Genomic DNA, 22,074 nt, shown 5'->3' with positions numbered 1-22,074 from the left:
ATTTGAACCAGTGGCATATGGATTACTATTGATTTTAGTGACTTCAGTCCATCACTGTACTAATTCGGCTACCAATCATCAATATCAATAAGTTAATCTCAAACTCTCTGTAAATAAGTAACAACAATCTTAACGAAGTGGAGGCAACTGCATATTGGCTAGACATGACAGGTATGTGTTCGCAGTAAACAAATCCTATATTAAAAGCAAACGCAAAGAAATTTTCTTTTAATTCATCGATTCACTTTCACTTCAACTAAGTACAATTTTATTTTTCATCAATAAAATGCATGACTTTAAACTAAAATCAATCTCTTTCATAGAAGTAAATTGTTTATTTAACTTGAGTGATTTTGTATCAATGAATTCGTATTTTAAATTCAATCCCATTCTATTGTAAATACAAATATTTAGCTGTACTTGTTCCAATCATTAGGAAATTGTTTGAAAGTATTTTTACTTCATTTCAATATGGCCAACTTCGGGATGAGATTGTTATTGTTTGAATTTTTTCAGTGTAATTTTAGTCTTATATCGTTAGAAATATTAAACTTAAATATAACATGATTATGGCCCTGTTTTTCAACTAGTTAAAAATATAATTGAACAACTTTTTTTTTTATTGTAAATGTTATCAATTGTAAAAATTTACAATTTAAATATAACATAAATATACCTGATATTCAAATGACATGACAATTATACAATTTGGAAAATAACCACTAGCCTTGGTTACTTAGAAATCAATAAAAACTATAATTTTTATTCATTATATGATTATTTTATTGTAATTTATTACAAATATACATGTTGGTCAAGTAAAAACGTCAGCGGATTGGAACAAGTACATCAGCTAAATATTTGTATTTACAATAGAATGGGATTGAATTTAAAATATGAATTCATTGATACAAAATCACTGAAGTTAAATAAACAAAATCATTACTTCTATGAAAGAGATTGATTTTAGTTTAAAGTCATGTATTTTATTGATGGAAAATAAAATTGTACTTAGTTGGAATAAATAATCGTGTAAATAAAGTGAATCCATGAATTAAAATAACATATCTTTACGTTTGTTTTAAATGTAGCATTAGGTTAGTATGAAAACTTATCTATCATGTCTAGTCCATATGGGATTGAGGCAACTTCATGAAGATTGTTACTAGTTAACAGAGTTTGAAATAAACATATTTATCATGTTTATAACATAAACTATATTTTTTTCGTATGCGATGCAACGATAGCGCAGTTGGTTCAGCTGTGGACTTGGGACACACAAAATCAATTGTAATCCATATGACGCTGGTTCAAATCCGACTTGAAGAAATCAATTTTTTTTCAATAAACCTATTAGGATTTATAAAACTTATATTTTTTTTCACCTGCTCGTGTAGTTGTGATAATCACATCAGTATTTTGTTATAATATTAATATTATTCAAAGCAACAATATTTGAAATTTGTTTTTGTATTCTACGTGATGTGTAGTCAGGACTTAATAAAATGTCCCATTGCTTGTAGTGAATTACTCTGTAGGTACAATAATAGTTTATCATTTTTTATGTGAATTTATTATAAATGTTATCCCCTATGGCGCCACCCACATAGTAATAATTATTGCAATTGTAGTTAATATTGTAGTTTAATAAATTCGAAGAAATATTTCTTACTGAATAATATCTTTATCGTCATAATCAGACATAGGCAATTTTAATAACTTATCTTGCGACTAGTCTAGCACAGCCAATATTATTGACTCAGTTTATGGTAAACGAGTCAATAATATTGATAAAACAAAATCATGCTTTCAGCAAAGACCTAAATAATACCTCTATAACCTTATTTCTTCATAAATGTTAAGTTTTTAGCAACCGAACTAAAAAGAAGGGGTGTTGATAAGTTTGACCGCTGTGTGTGCGTGTGTCTGTCTGTGGCATCGTAGCGCCTAAACGGATGAAACGATTTTGATTTTTTAGGTTTCGTTTGAAAGGTAATTTAATGGGGAGTATTCTTAGATAGGTTTTAAGTGCGAGTTTAGGGTTTCACACCCGAAAAAACTAAAAAATTGACGACATTGTTGAAAATTGGTTCAATTTGGAAAAGTCTTTATGGAAATCGGTTATTTAATGGAGAGTTTTCATAGATATACTTTAAGTGCGAGTTAAGGGTTCCGTGCCTGAAAAATTTGGCGGGGGTTTTTTAAATTTTACTTAAAATTCCAATTATCTGCTGATTGATGAAGACATCTGGCACATTTTTCTCAAAATATTATTAGGCAAACATGCTAGTCTCTAGCATATAATTACAATTTGTAATACATGATACATTTTCACCAATTTTCATCACGAAATTTGTTCCTCACGGGTTGAGCTAGTAATAATAATAATTATTATTATAAAAACTATTTTGTACACTATTATTGATTTATTTTGACAAGTTTTAATTACATTTCATAAACATAAAATATATTCATTTTAGTTATAAAATATTACAATTGTCATATAATTTGATTTGTTTGATTGAACGCCAAAAATAGACGAAGAAACGATGGAATAAAGTTCGAAAAATTTGAGCAGTACGTGGAATTTAAATGCGGTTTTCGATATTCGATTCGTTAGAGCGTCAGGAAATTTTGTGACTTAGTCTGATTTAATTGCATTTTAAATTGACCGTTCACATTAAATTCACAATTCGGTTAAAAGTGATGCTGATCGTTACAGAATCGGTCTAAGAGTTACCTGGGGCTTAGGGTAAACGGCTCCTCGTCGTCTAGTGGAGTTTTCGGGAAATTTGTTATAAAATCGGGTCGAACTTGTTACACGAGATTTTTTGGGGTCCCTGAACACGAATATCGTAACAGAATTGGTCTCAGAGGTACCTGGTGCAACAGTATTATCGCCATCTACTGGAGTTTTCGAGAAATTCGTCATATAATCAGTGTAAACTCGTTGCTAGGGGGTTTTTGGGACTGCTGAACACGAATATCGTGATATAATTGGTCTCAGAGGTACCTGGTGCAACGGTATCCCCGTCGCTTCCTGAGATTTTCGAGAAATTCGTCATATAATCAGCCCATACTTGTTACTAGGGGGATTTTGGGGTCGCTAAACACGAAAATCGTAACAAAATTGGTCTCAGAGGTACCTGGTGCAAGAAATATAATCATATAATCAGTTATATTTATTTATTAAATTGTAAATAACCATGAATTATTTTTCGTGTATCGAATATCTATGTAAAAAATATTGTAACCATACTTGAAAAGGATTTATGGAAAATAAATGACATAAAATAAGTTGATGGGTTGAGGAGTGGGAGGTCATACAACAGCGTGGGATTGTTGGACAAAACAGAACGAAAACAATAAGTCTCCCATTAACCTCGTGAATTTTATTTTTAAGGTGATGTTATTTGATGTCATTTTCATGAACAATTGATAATCATACTAATTGTTTTATGGTAATTTTATTTGTTGATTTACAATTTTGGAAGCTTATTATTTACTATAATTGTGACAATTATAGTAGAAAAAAACTTAAAGAAATTGTGAATTATCTCGAAGGAGGCAGAAATTATAATATTTGAATAATTTATTTTTATTTGTTTAAGGATGTATGAGCATGACAACAGTGTTTGATTTAAAGGCTCAAAATTTGTTTGTAGGTAGTCTTTTACTCAAAGAATATGTGGTTAAAATTTCAGCTTAGGTATCCGTGCAAATTTTTAAGAAAAAAGTCATTAAAAATCGATATAAAATACATTGGCTCTTATGGAGGAATCTCAAAAAACGACATATTTTGGAAGTTTTTGATAATTTTCATTTGGAATGAAAACAAATTAAAAAAAAACTTTTTAATAGAAAGTAAAGATTTTAGCAATGAATTAGAAAAGAAAAAAACTAAGTGTCACCGTCCATATAAGGGATGTAAGAGCAGGGTAGATTAAGGGTTGAAATTATTTTTATCTTATTTTCAGATTTGATGATGAATTTTGTTATAACTTCATGAATGTAGACGAAAAATAAGAATACAATTTTTCGATATGTAACTTGGTTTTAGAAATATCGAAAGCTAAATAATTGAACAAAATTTTCAATTTTCGATATTTCGAAAATAACGCCAGATATTGAAAAATTTTATTCTTATTTTTCGTCTTATATTGTCAAGTTATAATATAATTTATCATCAAAATTGAAAATATATATTTTTTAAATTTGTGCCCCCACTACCATGTTCATACATCCTTAAATCAGGGATAATTTCTTACAATATGCTCTCGAAATGTTCCGAGTAGCAGCTATTATTAATTCAAATCTAAATAAAACAATAAAAATGATGTCATAAAAATGACGTATGATAATTGTGGTAAGGTCATGAAACTCCTTAAAGATTTGTTGTTTATATTGATGCGTCAATTATTTTAATAATGTTGATATTTTTACGGTGTATAATTTAATTTCCTTGACATTGTTATCATGAACAATAACAAAACATTCAACAACAACTGAACAACACTGTTAAGTCAGTCTGTCTGATAGGCCAGGCAGCGATGAGCGAACAAACCGACCAAGCCAGCATATGTTTTGTTCATGGTCGGCTAAATGTGGGTGTGTTACGCGTTGAGTGTGTATGTAACACGCACACCGCCATATCATAAATATCATTTAATTATTAATTATTGAAGTGAATAATTCTTTTAAAATCATCAACTAATTAATTATCATTATAAATATTCAATTATTTTTTTTTAAGGACACTAGTTTTATTATTGAGGAAGGAAATCATTTTTTGTTATTAAGGTTATTCCATTAGTAAGTCAGGAGGAAGTGGAACTTCTTTGTATTATTCTGTAGGCGCCAGATCACATTTCGTAGCCGATAGATAAATTTTCATGGCTACATTAAACTTTTCCTAAGGGTATATCATTATCTCGACTTACTTCTAGTCGTATCGAAATACAAACTGTGCACTACCCGCTTTGCTGGATAACATCCCCATTTTCACTCCTCCCTCATATCCCCCTACGTAGGGGTTATAGTTTTGTAATGTACACGTCATGCCCTTGCATTTGATACCCCACTTGAGTATATTTGAAAATATTCGATTAGTCATTCTCACTTTTCACCCCATGAAGGTTAAAAATAGATAAAAACAATCTTTGAAGTTGGTTGAATATCTTGTCAATATTTGAGCTTAATCGATGCACAAATTTTTAAGTTTTTGAAGACCATCCCTTTCAACCCCTCACTCTACTATATTATGCATGTATTAAACATTAAAACCTTCCTCTATTAGACAAAATCGCATTAAAATCCGTTGCGTAGTTTTAAAGCTCTAAGTATACATATAATTGTTTCTTTTAAAGTCAAAAAAACACTTTCTAACATTTAAAATCCAGTACATAAAATACGTAAAAAAACTCGCTGCCATGGAAAATCGGCAATAGAAGGTGGACTAGTCAAAAAAGATGTAAAATGGATCGATTTGCAAACGCTTTTATTTTTTTACGATTAATGGCTGTAAGCAACAACCCAGCTTATGGGTGGTCAAAATCAGTACTGCTCCAATGACAGAAATATCAAAATCGGTCGCATATTTTCTAAAAAAATCATGCATACACAACCATCCTCTTATTTTGAAATCGGTTACTATTTACTAAAACTTTCCCTAAGTAGGTATAATCTTGGTTTTAAAATCGATTCAAAATCAAAAATGACAAATAATGATATTCAACTATTTTTTCTTAGGCAGAATAAATCAATTTTTCGATTCATTGAAAAGTTAAATTTAATGTATCGAAGTTTTCGGTAATTTATTTTTAATCTTACAAATAAAAACATTTCTCTAATTTAAAGATTATACAAGAAATAATTTTTTTTTTATCTGACGTATTTTTGTCATTTATTTTATCTTAGATTGCGGAATATTCGTCGCCACATTGTCTACATCAAATAAATTTTGGCTCAAAGCCAAAAATATAAACACTATTCAGATACACTCAAAATAAAAAAAATTGAAACAACTGCCTTATTATTTTCCACTGCATACAATTTATTAAATATATTTTGTGGAAATATTCTTTCATTTTTTTGTGAACTGGTTATTTTAAATACCTCCAAATCTTTCAAACAGTTTTATACCATGCATATATGTAATATGCAAGCTATACTAAGTTTAGTCCCAAGTTTGTAACGCTTAAAAATATTGATGCTACGAAGAAAATTTTGGTACAAGTGTTCATAAAATCATCTAATTAGTCCAATTCCGGTTGTCCGTCCGTCCGTCTGTGGGCACGATAACTCAAAAACGAAAAAAGATATCAAGCGTACTCAGGACGTAAAAAGTGACGTCGAGTTCGTAAATGAGCAACATAGGTCAATTGGGCCTTGACCTATGGGTCCGTATGACCCATCTTGTAAACCGTTAGAGATAGAACAAAAGTTAAAATGTAAAAAATGTTCGCTATAAAGAAATAAACAACTTTTGTTTGATACATTTTTTCGTAAACATCACTGTTTATCCGTGAGAGCGCAAATTATATAATATGTATTATATGGGAATATCAGCTAAATATGTATAACATGTATGTATATGTAATGTGACAGAGTAATCAGTCAATTGTTTGTTTTCACTTTTTTTTAAAATAAATTTAGTCAATTTTATTTGACGAGAGTGTACAATCCCCAGTAGTGAATGCACTTAGCCTGACAATTGTGTTTAATAGGAAAGTTCTTTTTCTATGATGGAATAATAACATATAATCAATATTTCTATCTAAATGATACCCTTTTAAATGAAAACTACTGGATACTGTAAGTTTTTGCAGAGTTATCAATCATGAATTTTATGGTAAGTAAAATAAATGTAAATTTATTATAATTCAACTTTTTACATTTGTTTAACAGCAAATGCAAATGTACTGCATGATAATTTAAACGCAGATAATCTTAGATATGGGTCATTCTACGTTAAGAGACATTTTTTCGAATACAAAAAGCATCTCGACCAAAATATTTGATACATTTGTGCACTTCATCAAAGAGTTAACATAATTTTTCATTTTATAAGATACCAAATTTTGCAGTGTTTGCATTGAGTAGAGTCTCTTTCCTGGACTTTTCAAAAACCAGAAAAATGAAAAAAATGACTGCCTATCTTACAGAGGAAAGTTTTCTTGGCAAATTTAGATGTTTTGGGGATGCATTCTGTTAGACCTTGGGAAAATTAGAAAAAAATTAAAAGTAAAATTTTACGATACATCATCATAACTTTTTAAATATTGATGTCTAAAGATTAAGAGAAAATCGCTTATAGAAGAATAACACACTTTAAGAAAAATATTTTTCATGCTGTTAATTAGTAAATATTAGTTTCATCTTAAGAAAATTAGCCTTTATTAATTTAGACATGATAGATAGATGCGGTTTTCGACATTCGACGGGGAATTGCTTGAACTCTACGGGAAAAACTTCAAGTTTTTCATTGAAACCCTCCGGAAAATAAAAAAAATCCCCCCAAAATTACGATTTTCTGTTCTATACATGCTGATGGGATTTTCCCCGAAAATGGGAAAAAAACGCCTAAAAATATTCCTTTTCTTCTACGTTCCTATTTTAGGTAGGGAGCTGGACGTGCGTTACGTTTTCCATTCGGGCCTTATGTGCCTGCCTTATTCGCCTTAAACCGAGAATTCGGAATGCCTCATGCAAACCTAATAAAAGCCTAACCGAAAATTCTAGTCGGGATAAAATTTTTCAATTAATTTTTAATATTTCTTTCAGATGAAATTGAAAATGTCATGACAAACAAAACGGTTGAATTAAAGTGTTAGAGTTTTACAATAATGTAGCACCAGATGGAGTGACATTAGAGAAAGATAGATAGTTTAGAAGAGTATAGAGAAACTAATATCTTTTAAAACTGTATATCCACTTACGTCTCACTTTGTATATACAACTATAAAATTGTTGAGATACTTAAATTAATTAATAATAATTTATATTTGTAATTAATTACAAAATTATTTATTTCATCATGATTACTGTGAATTTAATTTTTATGTTATTTATTTTATGTTTATTTTTTATACCAAGTGATTCATGAAAAAGTCAACAGATAAAAATTTAATCGTTTTGAGGTGTATTTTTTTTTGTTGATATTGCGAAAAAAAAAAAAATTAAAATTTAACAGGCATGTCTACAACATGTTTTGAAATTATTTAAAAATATTTACCTAAGGTAAATAGACCATTTAACGAGAAATATCACAACTAACAAAGTTAAGTATTTAAATTCTCTATGGATACTAAGTTTAATTCAAATATATTACTGTTTGAACTAATTTACAAGCTTTTATTTAGTTTCGCCTGTCCCGTTGTCTGTCTTTTATCAAATCTTGGAAGTCAAATTTGATCCACTTCCCAGTTTGCGATTGAGCTGAAATTTTGCATGTACATTTAGTTTGGATAACAATGCATGGTAAGGTTGTGGCGTCCTGATTTTCCCATCGCTTCCACCATATTTGATATATATGCATTTTTTTTAGTCTTAAATTAAAAATTTTAATAAAAAATACTTTTTAAGAGACAAGCTTTTATTGTACTAAAAAGTAGAAAATAATTTTATCTATGAGTCTCTTATATCCGATTATTTGTAAAAGCTTGAGGCGCTTAATATCAAGAATGAATCGAAAAATAACTACGTATGTGGAGTAGGTGTGGGGTTCCGATTCATTTTTGATATTTTAAATTAAGCACCTCAAGCTTTTACAAATAGTCGGGTATGAGTGACTCATAGATAAAATCAATGATTAGCAGGATGTAAAAATTCAATATCATATCATCTTACCCTTAACATGACGTACAGAAGAAATGCCTTTGTTACAATGTTAACAATAACCCTGCCCACATTTAAAAGGGTAGGAATTGTTGTTCTGGAATATAAATCATTTAAAAGAACAAGCCTACATAATAAAAATATGAATTATGAATGCTAATTAATTGCATAACTAGAAATAATATTAAAAAAAAAAAAAAAAAAACTATTATTTTCATTAAGAAAAAAATAAAATGTATAATGGAAAACGTGACTAAAGTTTTTCATTCCTATTTAAAGTAACTAATCTGGTACTTTCTACTTAACGAACAAGTTATGGTTATAAAGAATGATCCTAAAATTGACTTTCCTAACTTTAATTTAAGAAAAAACAAGAGAAAACAAACAATTGACTGAGTTAATTGTTGAAATACTATGTATAGAGAGTATTGATTTACTGTTTTACGTTATGAAAGTAAAGAAAAATAACGACACATACATTCATGTCACACACAAACAACTGATATTCCCATATAATACATACTATATAATTTGCGCTCTCACGGGTAAACAGTGATATTTACGAAAAAATGGTGTGAACCATAGACCAACAGTTAGTACAGTGTAGACAGCTGGGTATGATATATACAGTGTAGATAATAAGTATTTATAATTATTATAATCAGATGTCTATGAATATATCTGTCAAACTTATTTGTGTTATTTCGTATAAAGATACCGATATTACGTCACCAAATTGGATGCCCGCGTTTTTGACAGTTTAAAAAAAATGTAAAATTTTATTTTAGTTTTTGGCAAGAAAGCGTGTGTATTTTTCCGAAATAAATTTTTGGTGGCTTTTCATTAGCAAAATCAACATTTTGAAGTACTTTCTCAAATATATTAGAATACCCTATTCCTCGATAGTTTCCGATTTTTAAAAAATTATAGATTTTACTGTTTTCTATAATATACGATTTTTGCGGTTTATGGACACTGTATTAACAATTTTTATTCTGATAGTGTCTTTATCAAAATATTTCTTTTTTTTTTTTCATAAAACTCGTATTGTATGGTGAAAGGAATCACATTTTCAAACAGATATAATTAAAAACATATTATTTCAATTACTTGACTTGCATATGATGCAACAAGAAGCAAGTGTGTTTATATTTTACAAAATTATACATAATTTTATTTGAAAAATGCATTTTTAACATGATAATAATCAATCATTAGTTCTGTTTTTTTTTTTCATATAAATTTTTTATTTTAATAATGTTCGATTTCATGTAATTTCAATTTTACATAATAAAGAGAATCTCAAGTAGTAAGGGAAAATACAGTGATAAGGGCCAATTTATTATATGTACACATGTTGGTCGTTATTTTGCTTACACCTTTACTCTCGTGATGAGAGAAATTTTCAAAATGTCAACAAAAATTTAAAAAATACATTTTATTATTCCCTACAGTATAGAAATTATTGACAATTGATTCTTTAAATTTATTACCTAAATTCTATTAACACATCTTGCGAAATTTTTATTTTAATACAAAAAAAAGTGTCATTGTTTGATAAAGAAAAATTTTTTTTCATATGAGTTTATTGAGGCGTAAAGTAAAACCTCTTCACAAGTTAATTTACTTATCTTACAGAAAATTTTGTTACTCATTCCATCAAAATTGAAAATATATATATATTTTTTTTTTAATTTGTGTCGACACTACCGTGCTAATACAACCTTAAATTTGTCTGGCACAAAGGATTTTTTTTTTCAATAATTTATTAATGTGTTAACTTTAATTTAAATAGTTTTTTTTTTAATTTCCACCGACTAGTTTTGGATAAATCTATGAAAACATATCATCCATCTACTGTTTTACCATAAAACCAATGTTAAATATGGTTACTTTTAAAGTCATTTATTTATTTAAATAATCGGGAAACCGCCCCTTAAATTTTTAGAATTGATTTAGGTCAACTTTATATAAAAAAAATCAAGCCTCTTATCCAAAACTGTCCTGGACCTTGTACATTCTTAACTCTATGTGAATAATACAATATACCAAGAATTGATTCCTATGGTACCCCTTTTGAACTTTTATCCAAGATTTTGTATACAATTGACAGGTTTGACTGTACAATAAAATAATGAAAGCATGCTTTTCAAATATTTATAAGCAACAGTCATTGTGTACATAGATGTATACCAACAAAGTATACACATAGTCTCAGAAACGAAGCAATGCGGCTCGAAAAATTTGAACAGTAAGTCGGATTTTAATGCGGTTTTCGACATTCGATTCGTTCGATTCGAAGCGTCAGGGAATTTGTAACCTAAATTGATTTATAAGAAATTAAAAATATGCAATTTGCATAAATAGTATGCATTTTAAATTAACCGTAAATATACTAAATTCACAATTCGGTTAATAGTGATGAAAATGATTCCAAACTTGTTACCCGGGGGGTTTTTGGGTCCGCTGAACACGAATATTGTGGTAGAATTGGTTTCAGATGTACCTGGTACTCGGAGTAAACGGTTTCTCATCGTCTAGTTGAGTTTTCGGGAAATTTGTTATGTAATCGGTCCAAACTCGTTACAAAAGGGTTTCTGGGGCCCTAAAACGCGGGCAAGTTTTAGGGCCCCATGTGTTGTCATATCGGTATCAACCATAGACCATCAGTAAGTTCAGTGTAGACAGCTGGGTATAATATATCCATAGATAGTCAATATTTATGTTTATTATAATTAGTTGTCTATGAATATATCTGTCAAACTTATTTGTGTTATTTCGTATAATGATACCGATATTACGTCATCAAATTGGATGCCCACGTTTTTGACAGTTTAAAAAAGGTTTAAAATTTAAGTTTTTGGCAAGAAAGTTTGTATATTTTTCCGAAATAAATTTTTGGTGGCTTTTTATTAGAAAAATCAACATTTTGAGGTACTTTTTCAAAAATAGTAGAATACCCTATTGTGGTACCTGGTACAACGGTATCCATGTCTAATCCTGGAGCCTTTGACCGTTTTTAGTGTTTTATTTCTGCGACTAACAAGAAACTAAACAAACATATTTATGTAATTTATTATGAATATTGAAGAAAGCGATATCAGGTATAGAGTAAAGCTATTTAATAGATGCTAATAAATGTTTAACCCAGATTGATGTTAAATGCCAAGGATAAAAACTAACAATTCAACACAAACCAAACCGCTGCCTATATTATAATCTATTTGCTATTGTTATTGTAATAATTTTTCTTCCGGTAAGATAAATATTTTTTTAAACTTTGTATATCAACTCAGCTCACTAGTATGCTATGCTTTTCAAGGAGGTTATGTTTTAATTATTACGTAAGCAATGCTATTATAAATGTTTAGAATATAAAATTATGTGTAATTGAGGATAGAAATTGTTTTGAAAATACAATATTTGTAACTTGTTGTAAAAATGTGTTATTAATTATTAAGTATGAAGTTTTTTTTATTTTTTTTAAGGTAGTTCGGATGTTTTAGCAAGTACGGTTCAAAGTCCCTTGATCACAATAAACAGAGTTTTGGCACCTATTGCGAGGGAAAATTTTGAATTATTTCATTTTAAAATTGTTATAATCTCGAATACACTATTTTTTCCCTTTTCGGTGGAAATGGATTAATTAGATGATATTATAAACATCTATACCAATATTTTGTTTGTAGATTCAATATTTCTAAGCATTATAAATTTAGGACTAAATTTTATATACCCTGATAAATTTCATATACACAGAGTATAAAAATGTTGATAATTTGAAAACCACAAAACTGATCGTATATTAACTAAAGGTTTTATTTTCGTTGGGTACCGAAAGAAATTAGACTTCAGATTGCCTAGAATTAAATTTTCTTTGAGTTAGATCCTGTAAAATTTCATTCTATCGAACTGTGTCAGTTTTAAGGGTTATAAAATTTAAATAGGTTAATAACTAACATTATTGTCATTAATGTCCGTTTTCTAGTTAGAAAGTATCGATTTAATGACCAATAAAAAAAAAATGAAATGGTGATATCAGAATATTTGTTATCGAGATATAATAACACTTTTTTATTCAATTTTATTCAATAAACATATTGAAATAAAGTAAAAATACTTTCAAACAATTTCCTAATGATTGGAACAAGTCTAGCTAAATAATTGTATTTACAACAGAATGGAATTGAATTTAAAATATGAATTCATTGATACAAAATCACTGAATTTAAATAAACAAAATCATTACTTTTATGAAAGAGCTTGGGTTTAGTTTAAAGTCATGCATTTTATTGATGGAAAATAAAATTGTACTTAGGTGGAATATATAATCGTGTAAATATAGGATTTTATTACGAACATATACCTGTCAGGACTAGCCAATGTGCGATTGTGTCAACTACATGAAGATTGTTGTTACTAATGTACAGAGAGTTTGAAATAAACATATTGATCATTTTTATAATAGAGAACATATTTTTAACATATAAAAACAACCATCGGTAGCCCAGTTGATACAACAATGAACTTAAGACACTCAAATCAACGGTAATTCAAGCCCGACTCGAAGAAAACTCTTCTGTTTTTTTGAATAAACCTAACAAACGTGATCATGCGGTTGTGTCAATCACATTAGTATTTTGTGATGATATTTAAAAGTGGTAGAAAGTGGTTGAAATTTTGTCTTTCATACAAACAACTAATGCGCTTGTGTAAACTTCACCACTCAACCCCGTATGGTAGTTGTATCACATTGGTGGCCCCATTTTTAAATATTTGCACTTGCAATGAGGTTGACACAACCTCATATCGATTCATATTAAGAATGTTTTGTTCAGTGTATAATACATAAAATTAAAAAAAATTGGGAAATTCGTGTGCTACCGGATGACGGTACCAGGTGTAGGAGTACTATTCGTACCACTCTAAGGCCGCTGCAGCACGTGACTAATGTAATACATAAACAAAATGAGTGTTAAAGTTGTGGCTGTAGGGCACATAAATCACAAATAATTATTAAAAATAAAATATTAATATTATGATATAATTTACCATATGTTCGTTAAATGATTTTAATTATAATCAAAATAATTAAAAAATATGTAACAATAATAATAATAAAAAAATCTTGTTGTATAGTAACAATTGATTTCATTTGATAGTTTAATCAACATTAATATACACTCAAGGCTTATTTGATTTGTAATGACATCTTCAGGATGTTCGATAGCTAACGTAAAGAAAATTTTCTCTTAATGGACGAATAAAGAAAGAATATCATATATTGAGTACAGCCTAAAAATCGGCTCCATTTCCGGATCCGTGATATCGTTTTTCTCTGAAATTCCCCATGCCCAATCGTCATGTATACCCGATTTTTGAACTTTTTGGGTCAAAATTACCTTATAAACTCAGTTATATCAAATTCAAGAACAAAAAAAATTTTGTGGATTTCTCGATTTTTCCAAAGGGGTACCCCTTAAAAAAATTACCAAAAATCGAAAAAAATTGTCTGTTGCCGATTTGGACAAAACTCATTTTATAAGGTTATTTTGACCCAAAAAATTCAAAAATCGCCTTCATTTAACAATTCAACGTGTATTTTTCCAGATAACCTTAAAAATCTATCCGTGATATCATTTTTCTCTGAAATTACCAGCCCATTCGCCATGTAAACCCGATTTTTGAACTTTTTGGGTCAAAATTACCTTACAAACTCAGTTTTATCAAATTCGTAATCCTTGATAATCATATATCACACCCTCGATATACGTTAAATCAACCAAAACTGACAAAGCCAAACGGACTTCACACTATACGATACATACGAAGCGAACCACGATGCATACAATAGATGTCAGTAATTTTTCATCCAGATTCAATCAAAATTCACTGAAAAGATTTTAAACTTTTAAAGCCTTAGTGTCGCCTACATGAGGTAAATGTAATGGCATTCGAGAAAATAGATTTTTTACAAGAGTATAATTTTTTGTAGTACAACTCGAATAACCTTAATAATATTATTATTAACAAACTTTAGAACAACTTATTAAAATGTCTTTAATTAAAAAAAAAAAAATTAATAAAAATATTCTATGAAATTAAATAAATTTACTGTGGCTTATTTCTAGTTAACCTTAACAAAATAAATAAACAATTAAACAAAAAGGTCGTAATTAATGAAAATATGAATATGTTTTCTTTCTTCTAAAAATGTGTAATACATTATTTATGAAGGTTTTGAAGGTGGCCGGCTAACTCGCTAATTGTTCTTACTTCTCTACCTCTGTGAATCTCTACATATTATAAATGCGAAAGTAAGCATTCTTTTCAGTTGTGATGTCAGTTTTTCGTTAGCTATCACTAATGTGCTTAATTCCGGGAGCAGGAATCCACATTCTAGAAATCTATTAGAGCTAGGTTAATTTTGATCACAAATTTGAAAAGTATGACCCAAATTTAGTAGGATTAATTTCTTGATTGATCAAAATTGGATAAAATTTGGATGTGATAGAGCAAAAATAAATTTTCTGAATTCTGATGACGTCATGAAGTTAAAAAATTTAATTTTTTTGATAACACAGGCAAATTTGATTCGTTTTATTGGAATTTTTTTTGAAACACACTAATATTTGGTTATTCTTTTCAGTTCTGATGTCAGTTTTTCGTTAGCTATCACTAATGTGCTTGATTCCGGGAGCAGGACTCCACATTCTAGAAATCTATTAGAGCTAGGTTAATTTTGATCACAAATTTGGAAAGTAGAACCCAAATTTAGTAGGATTACATACTTGGTTTGTCAAAATTGGGTAAAATTTGGGAAAGATAGAGCAAAATTAATTTTTTTGGATTTTGATGACGTCATGAAGTTAAAAAATTTAATTTTTTTGATAACACATTCATATTTGATCCGATCTTATTGAAATTTTTTTTCAAACCCACTAATTTTGGGTCGAGCTTTTCAGCTTTGATATTAGTTTTTTGCTAGCTATCATTTATGGGCTTAATTTCGGGACCAGGACTCCAAATTCTTGAAATCTATTATAGCTAGGTTAATTTTGACAACAAATTTGAAAAGTATGACCCAAATTTAGTAGGATTCCATACTTGGTTTATCAAAATTGGGTAAAATTTGGGAAAGATAGAGCAAAATTAATTTTTTTGGATTTTGATGACGTCATGAAGTTAAAAAATTTAATTTTTTTGATAACAGAGGCATATTTGATCCGATTTCATTGGAATTTTTTTTGAAACCCACTAATTTTGGCTCGAACTTTTCAGCTTTGATGTCCGTTTTTTGCTAACTATCACTTATGTGCTTAATTCCGGGACGAGGACTCCACATTCTTGAAATCTTTTATAGCTAGATTAATTTTGACCAAAAATTTGAAAATTATGACCCAAAGTTAGTAGGATTCCATACTTGGTTTATCAAAATTGGATAAAATTTGGGAAAGATAGAGCAAAATTAATTTTTTTGGATTTTGATGACGTCATGAAGTATAAAAATTTAATTTTTTTGATAACACAGGCAAATTTGATCGGATCTTATTGGAATTTTTTTTGAAACCCACTATTTTTGGGTCATTCTTTTCAGCTGTGATGTCAGTTTTTCGCTAGCTATCACTTATGTGCTTAATTCCGGGACGAGGACTCCACATTCTTGAAATCTATTATAGCTAGGTTAATTTTGACCACAAATTTGAAAAGTATGACCCAAATTTAGTAGGATTACATACTTGATTTATTAAAATTGGATGAAATCTGGATGTAATACTCTGAATAATGAAATCAAATTTTCAATTTTCAATATTTTGAAAATTATTCTTCTCAATTGACAGATATACTTTTATATAAATTTATATAAAAAAAAATACTGTTTTTTTTCTCCATTTCGCGAGTTTTTGCTCATTTGTCTGCAATTTACATTTACAGAACCCTGCCTGTCAAAATTCCGACAAATGCTTGACCAATTTTAAATCTATCAGGTAATAAGTAAAAGCAATAAATCTCTATATATTATAAATGCGAAAGTAAGCATGTTTGTTTGGTTGTTTGTTTGTTACGATTTCATGCTAAAACTAGCGAATGGTTTTTAATGAAACTGTACAGCAATATAGCTCATACTTCAGAATAACACATGAGATATAATTTATAAAGATAAATTAATAAAAAATAAAATAAAAATTAAAAATAAATTTAATTTGACATTACCATAAATTACAGATTTCTGTAAAAATAGTCAATATAAAATATTTCACGGCCATCTTTTCTTTTATACTCAATGAATAATTACGACTATTATACATTTAAAAAAATACAAAAACCATACATATATTTTATCTGTGTAAAACAATCCTTACCATTATGTCGAGTGTTATACTTTACTTTTAAACTCAGCGAAGCGGGTGGGTATCACTCTAGTCAGGTAATAAGTATAAGCAATAAATAAATAATAATTCTATTTAAACTTAATTAACATAAATAACCGGTTTAGATGTAAATTTTTTTTGTTTCATTCGTTGAACTTAATTTTAATTTTTAGGCATAAATGTATTTTTTTTTTTTTTTTTGCATGTGTTACATAATTTATGTGTATTCTGTACAGACATTAGCAAAATAAAAAGGTCCAAAGTCCATTGAAATTTCTATTATTGTTTTATAGATCTTTAAATCACTTATTTAGTGGAGCATAGATATTATCAGCGCATCTTTTGAGAAAAATTTTCAAAACGATTTTTTGGGTTATTCCCATTGTAAAGACGTCCCTGAATAAAAAAAGTTTTTCAGATAAAAATCCGGTCCAATTTTTTAATAAATTTCGAAAGCCACTCAACGTTAACTTCTGGAACCAAGTAACAATTTTTAAGACTTTTTGGGTCATTCTCTCAAAAAGGTCTCTTATATGGTAAGAAATTTTTTGTGGATATTACTGTGTCAGTATCGGTGTGTACGCTATATTGTATACTGTTTTGAGGGAATCCATGGCTAAATAAACTCAATTTTTTGGGGTCGAAATGACCTTACAAACTCAGTTATATCAAATTCAGGAACAACAAAAATTTTGTGAATTTCTCGATTTTTCCAAAATCAAGGTACCTCTTAAAAAAATTGCCAAAAATCGAACAAAATTTTTTGTGTCCGATTTGGACAAAACTCATATTATACGGTAACTTTGACCCAAAAAATTCAAAAATCGGCTTCATTTAACAATTAAACAAATACTTTTCGAAATAACGTTAAAAATCGATCCGTAATATCGTTTTTCTCTGAAACTACCAGCTCAATCGAAAAATAAACCCGATTTTTGAACTTTTTGGGTCAAAATTACCTTATAAATTCAGTTATATCAAATTCAGGAACAAAAAAAATTTTGAGAATTTTTCGATTTTTTCAAAGGGGTACCCCTTAAAAAATTGCCAAAAATCGAAAAAAATTTTATGTTGCCGATTTGGACAAAACTCATGTTATAAGATTATTTTGACCCAAAAAATTCAAAAATCGGCTTCGTTTAACAATTGAAATAGTATTTTTCGAGATAATGTCAAAAATCGACCTGCGATATCGTTTTTCTCCGAAATTATCTACTCAATCGCCAAACAAACCGGATTTTTGAATTTTTTGGGTCAAAATTACCTTATAAACTCAGTTTTATCGATTTCAGAGACAAAAAATTTTTTTAAAATTTTTCGATTTTTTCAAAGGGGTACCCCTTAAAAAAATTGCCAAAAATCGAAAAAAATTTTCTGTTTCCGATTTGGACAAAACTCATGTTATAAGATTATTTTGACCCAAAAAATTCAAAAATCGGCGTCGTTTAAAAATTGAAATAGTATTTTTCGAGATAATGTCAAAAATCGACCTGCGATATCGTTTTTCTCCGAAATTATCTACTCAATCGCCAAACAAACCGGATTTTTGAATTTTTTGGGTCAAAATTACCTTATAAACTCAGTTTTATCGATTTCAGAAACAAAAAATTTTTTTTGAATTTCTCGATTTTTCCAAAGAGGGAGACTCTTTGGAAACTCAACATCCAATTTACATATAAATTTTACAATATTGCACAAATGATACAGAGGTGGTAACCAATCATATTGCAAAAAAAATTATACAAAATTCAAGGTCTTTTATATATTTTAAAATGGAAGAATCAAAATATTTAGAAATTTTTTATTTTGAAATATACTTTAGTAATAAATTTTATAATGCCGTTTTATAAAATAACATTTTTTTTAAGTTTAAACAAAATTTTGGGTTATTAAATTACTATGAAATATCCTAGAGTCCTTATACCTTAAGGGATATTAAAAAATTTACTTGCTTGTAAAGTGTTTTAATGAGAACGCATATTCACGATTTAAAGATGATCCTAAGAAAACGTGACTTTCTGAGAACGTCCGTCCTTAAGACTTCTTTATCAATTTTTGCGTTCTATGACGTTGAATTTATCCGAATAAGGGTGTATCCATTAGTAAATATTTCTATGACATTAATTATATTGTTTTTATTAAGTGGAGACAACTTGCGATAATGACTACTTGAAAATGATAGGATATTAAAATTTAATAATAATCTCTTTATCTTAACCTCCATATATAAATACGTTATAGTAAATACACATTTAAGAGATAATTTCACCAAATTTGCACATTTGCAAATTTTTCAGGTCTGATAGACTCCAGGGTATAATCTACAGATAACTCTTCAAAATTCTTATATTTTAAGATCATCTCTCAGAAACTATTTAAAACAAGTGAAAACAAACAATTGACTGAGTTAATTGTTGAAATACCATATATAGACAGTGTTGATAACTCTGTCACATTACACAGACATACGTGTCACACATATATAACTGATGTTAACATATAATACATACTATACAATTTGCACATAATTTGCTCTCTCACGGGTAAACAGTGATGTTAACGAAAAAATGTTTCATACAAAAGTTGTTTATTTTTTTATAATAAGAATTTTTTACATTTTAACTTTTTTTCTATCTCTAACGGTTTACAAGATAGGTCCTACGGACCCAAGACCCAATTGACCTATGTTGCTCATTTACAAACTCGATCTGACTTTAAAATACCGACATAAAAATCCCTCACTTCCTAAGCACGCTATAAAAATTTTAGCTTGATAACAGGCGGATAGACGACAGACAGACAGACAGACAGACAGACAACCGGAAATGGACTATTTAGGTGATTTTATGAACATCTATATCAAAATTTTGTTCATAGCTTCGAAATTTTTAAGCGTTACAAACTTGGGACTAAACATAGTATACCTTAGTATATTTTATATACATGGTATAACTAGAGAATTCGAAATGTTAAGGTATCCTATTTTGGCAAGAGTTTTAAAATTTGGTAAATTTTACTTGTTTATTTCGAGACCCATTCACCTCCTTGGAATAATTCTCCTTATCTATACTAATAAAATCTGATTTAAGAATGCCTGCCAACTTTTAGCATGCATATGGAAGTGATGTGAGATTCATAATCAATTTTTTACGGAAATTTTGCTAAATGTTATAATAAAATTGACGCAGATAATAAAAACATACTCGGCATAGTTTTAATATCACCTTAAACCAAATTCAGTAATTTTTATTGATAAAATGCAATTTTTTAAATGCAACAATCAATAAGTTTATTTCAAACTTTCTGTAGGTTAGTAACAAAAATATTCATGTAGTAGACACAACCACATATAGACAAGACATGGCAGATATGTGTTCGTAGTAACCAAATTCTATATTTAAAAGCAAACGCAAAGAAATTTTCTTTTAATTCGTCGATTCGCTTTATTTACACGATTATTTATTCCAACTAAGTACATACAATTTTATTTTCCATCAATAAAATTCATGACTTTAAACTAAAATCAATCTGTTTCATAGAAGTAATGATTTTGTTTATTTAACTTCAGTGATTTTGTATCAATGAATTCATATTTGAAATTCAATTCCATTCTATTGAAAATATTATAATTATTTATCTGCACTTGTTCCAATCATAAGGAAATTGTTTGAAAGTATTTTTACTTAATTATTATTATACAGGCGTGCATTTTATGCACGCCTATACCATAATTTGGTTCTTTTCATCAACATTTCTAAGAGTTACAAACTTGGGACTAAAATTAGTACTTATACCTTGATTGGTTACATAAATTCAGGGTATAAATATTCACGGTTAACTAGATATTTGACACTCTCAAACCATTCATCAAACCATTGACGTTAGAGTTACATAGACTGAGTATCAAACGATTGTAAGCATGTTAACATCTGAGGTAATTGCTTAGGTGAAATCCATTGTAGATTCGTAAGAAAAAATGTAAAGTGATACGTGATAAGTATTTTTTAAGCCAAAAAGCGAAAAAGTTCAACGAAATCACAATATTTTATGTAAAACATTTTGTGATATGAAAATTTAACATTCATTGTATGTGCTTTTTTGTTAAATGTATTTTTTTGGTAAATATCCCTAGCTGACCTAAGCAATCACCTCAGATGTTTGCACGATACTCACTGTACGGAAAGATAGGGGATGCTTAGTCTATGTATAACTATAAAGTCAATTTTTCAAACATTATGCAATTCAAGATTAAAACCATTAATTTTACTACTTACAGTATTGATTCCATATTGGCACAACGAAATCCGAAGCACTAATCGAATTTTTCAAATAAATATTAGATAATAATTTCAATTCCGATGAATTGTGTTTAAAGGAAATTTAGCAACTGATTTTTTTTTCAACGAAAAATCCACACAAACAGGTAAACACGTGTTTTCTAGGACAATGGATGAATCATTATACGGTTTTAAATCAAAATTTATTGGGAAAAATTCATTTTTATCTAGCTACTTAACAATGTATGTTATCAAAAAAGTGACGTTTACAATTTGAAGGGTAATCAACAATATTTCCAATCTAAAATTTTTGATTATATTTATTTCAAGGTTAATGATATGTAATTCAATTTTGACTTGAAATTATAGAAATACAATGTTTATAAACAAAACAAAAAAAATAATCCGTCCAATAAAGATTCCAAACCCAAAATTCAAATTCGGGTTGACAACATTTGAGCATTTTAAGATATCTAACGATATGAGACTAAAATTATTTTTGCTCAAAACTGTGCAAATAATTTTTAAAGACAGAAGCAGCCGTCTAGTGCCACTTAACTTACGGTATCCGGGCGATGGCCGTTTGAAAT

General features: G+C 28.6%; 1 protein-coding gene across 2 annotated transcripts in view; it reads right to left on the bottom strand.

The window, feature by feature from the left end:
* LOC123302262 (facilitated trehalose transporter Tret1-2 homolog) overlaps positions 1 to 21,597 on the bottom strand; it is a 40,797-nt gene extending 19,200 nt beyond the window's left edge. The window contains exon 1 of one of the 2 annotated variants that reach the window (XM_044885120.1): positions 21,482 to 21,597. In XM_044885120.1, the coding sequence (XP_044741055.1) occupies positions 21,482 to 21,495 (14 nt within the window). In that variant the 5' untranslated portion in view covers positions 21,496 to 21,597. Of the gene's footprint in view, positions 1 to 9,567; positions 9,572 to 21,481 lie in introns of those variants that run through there. The other variant, XM_044885121.1, reaches the window with a different exon arrangement.
* Positions 21,598 to 22,074: the final 477 nt, after the last annotated feature.

The sequence above is a fragment of the Chrysoperla carnea genome, chromosome X, assembly GCF_905475395.1.
Source record: "Chrysoperla carnea chromosome X, inChrCarn1.1, whole genome shotgun sequence".
NCBI lineage: Eukaryota > Metazoa > Arthropoda > Insecta > Neuroptera > Chrysopidae > Chrysoperla > Chrysoperla carnea.
This window is presented reverse-complemented; position numbering and strand designations above follow the sequence as displayed.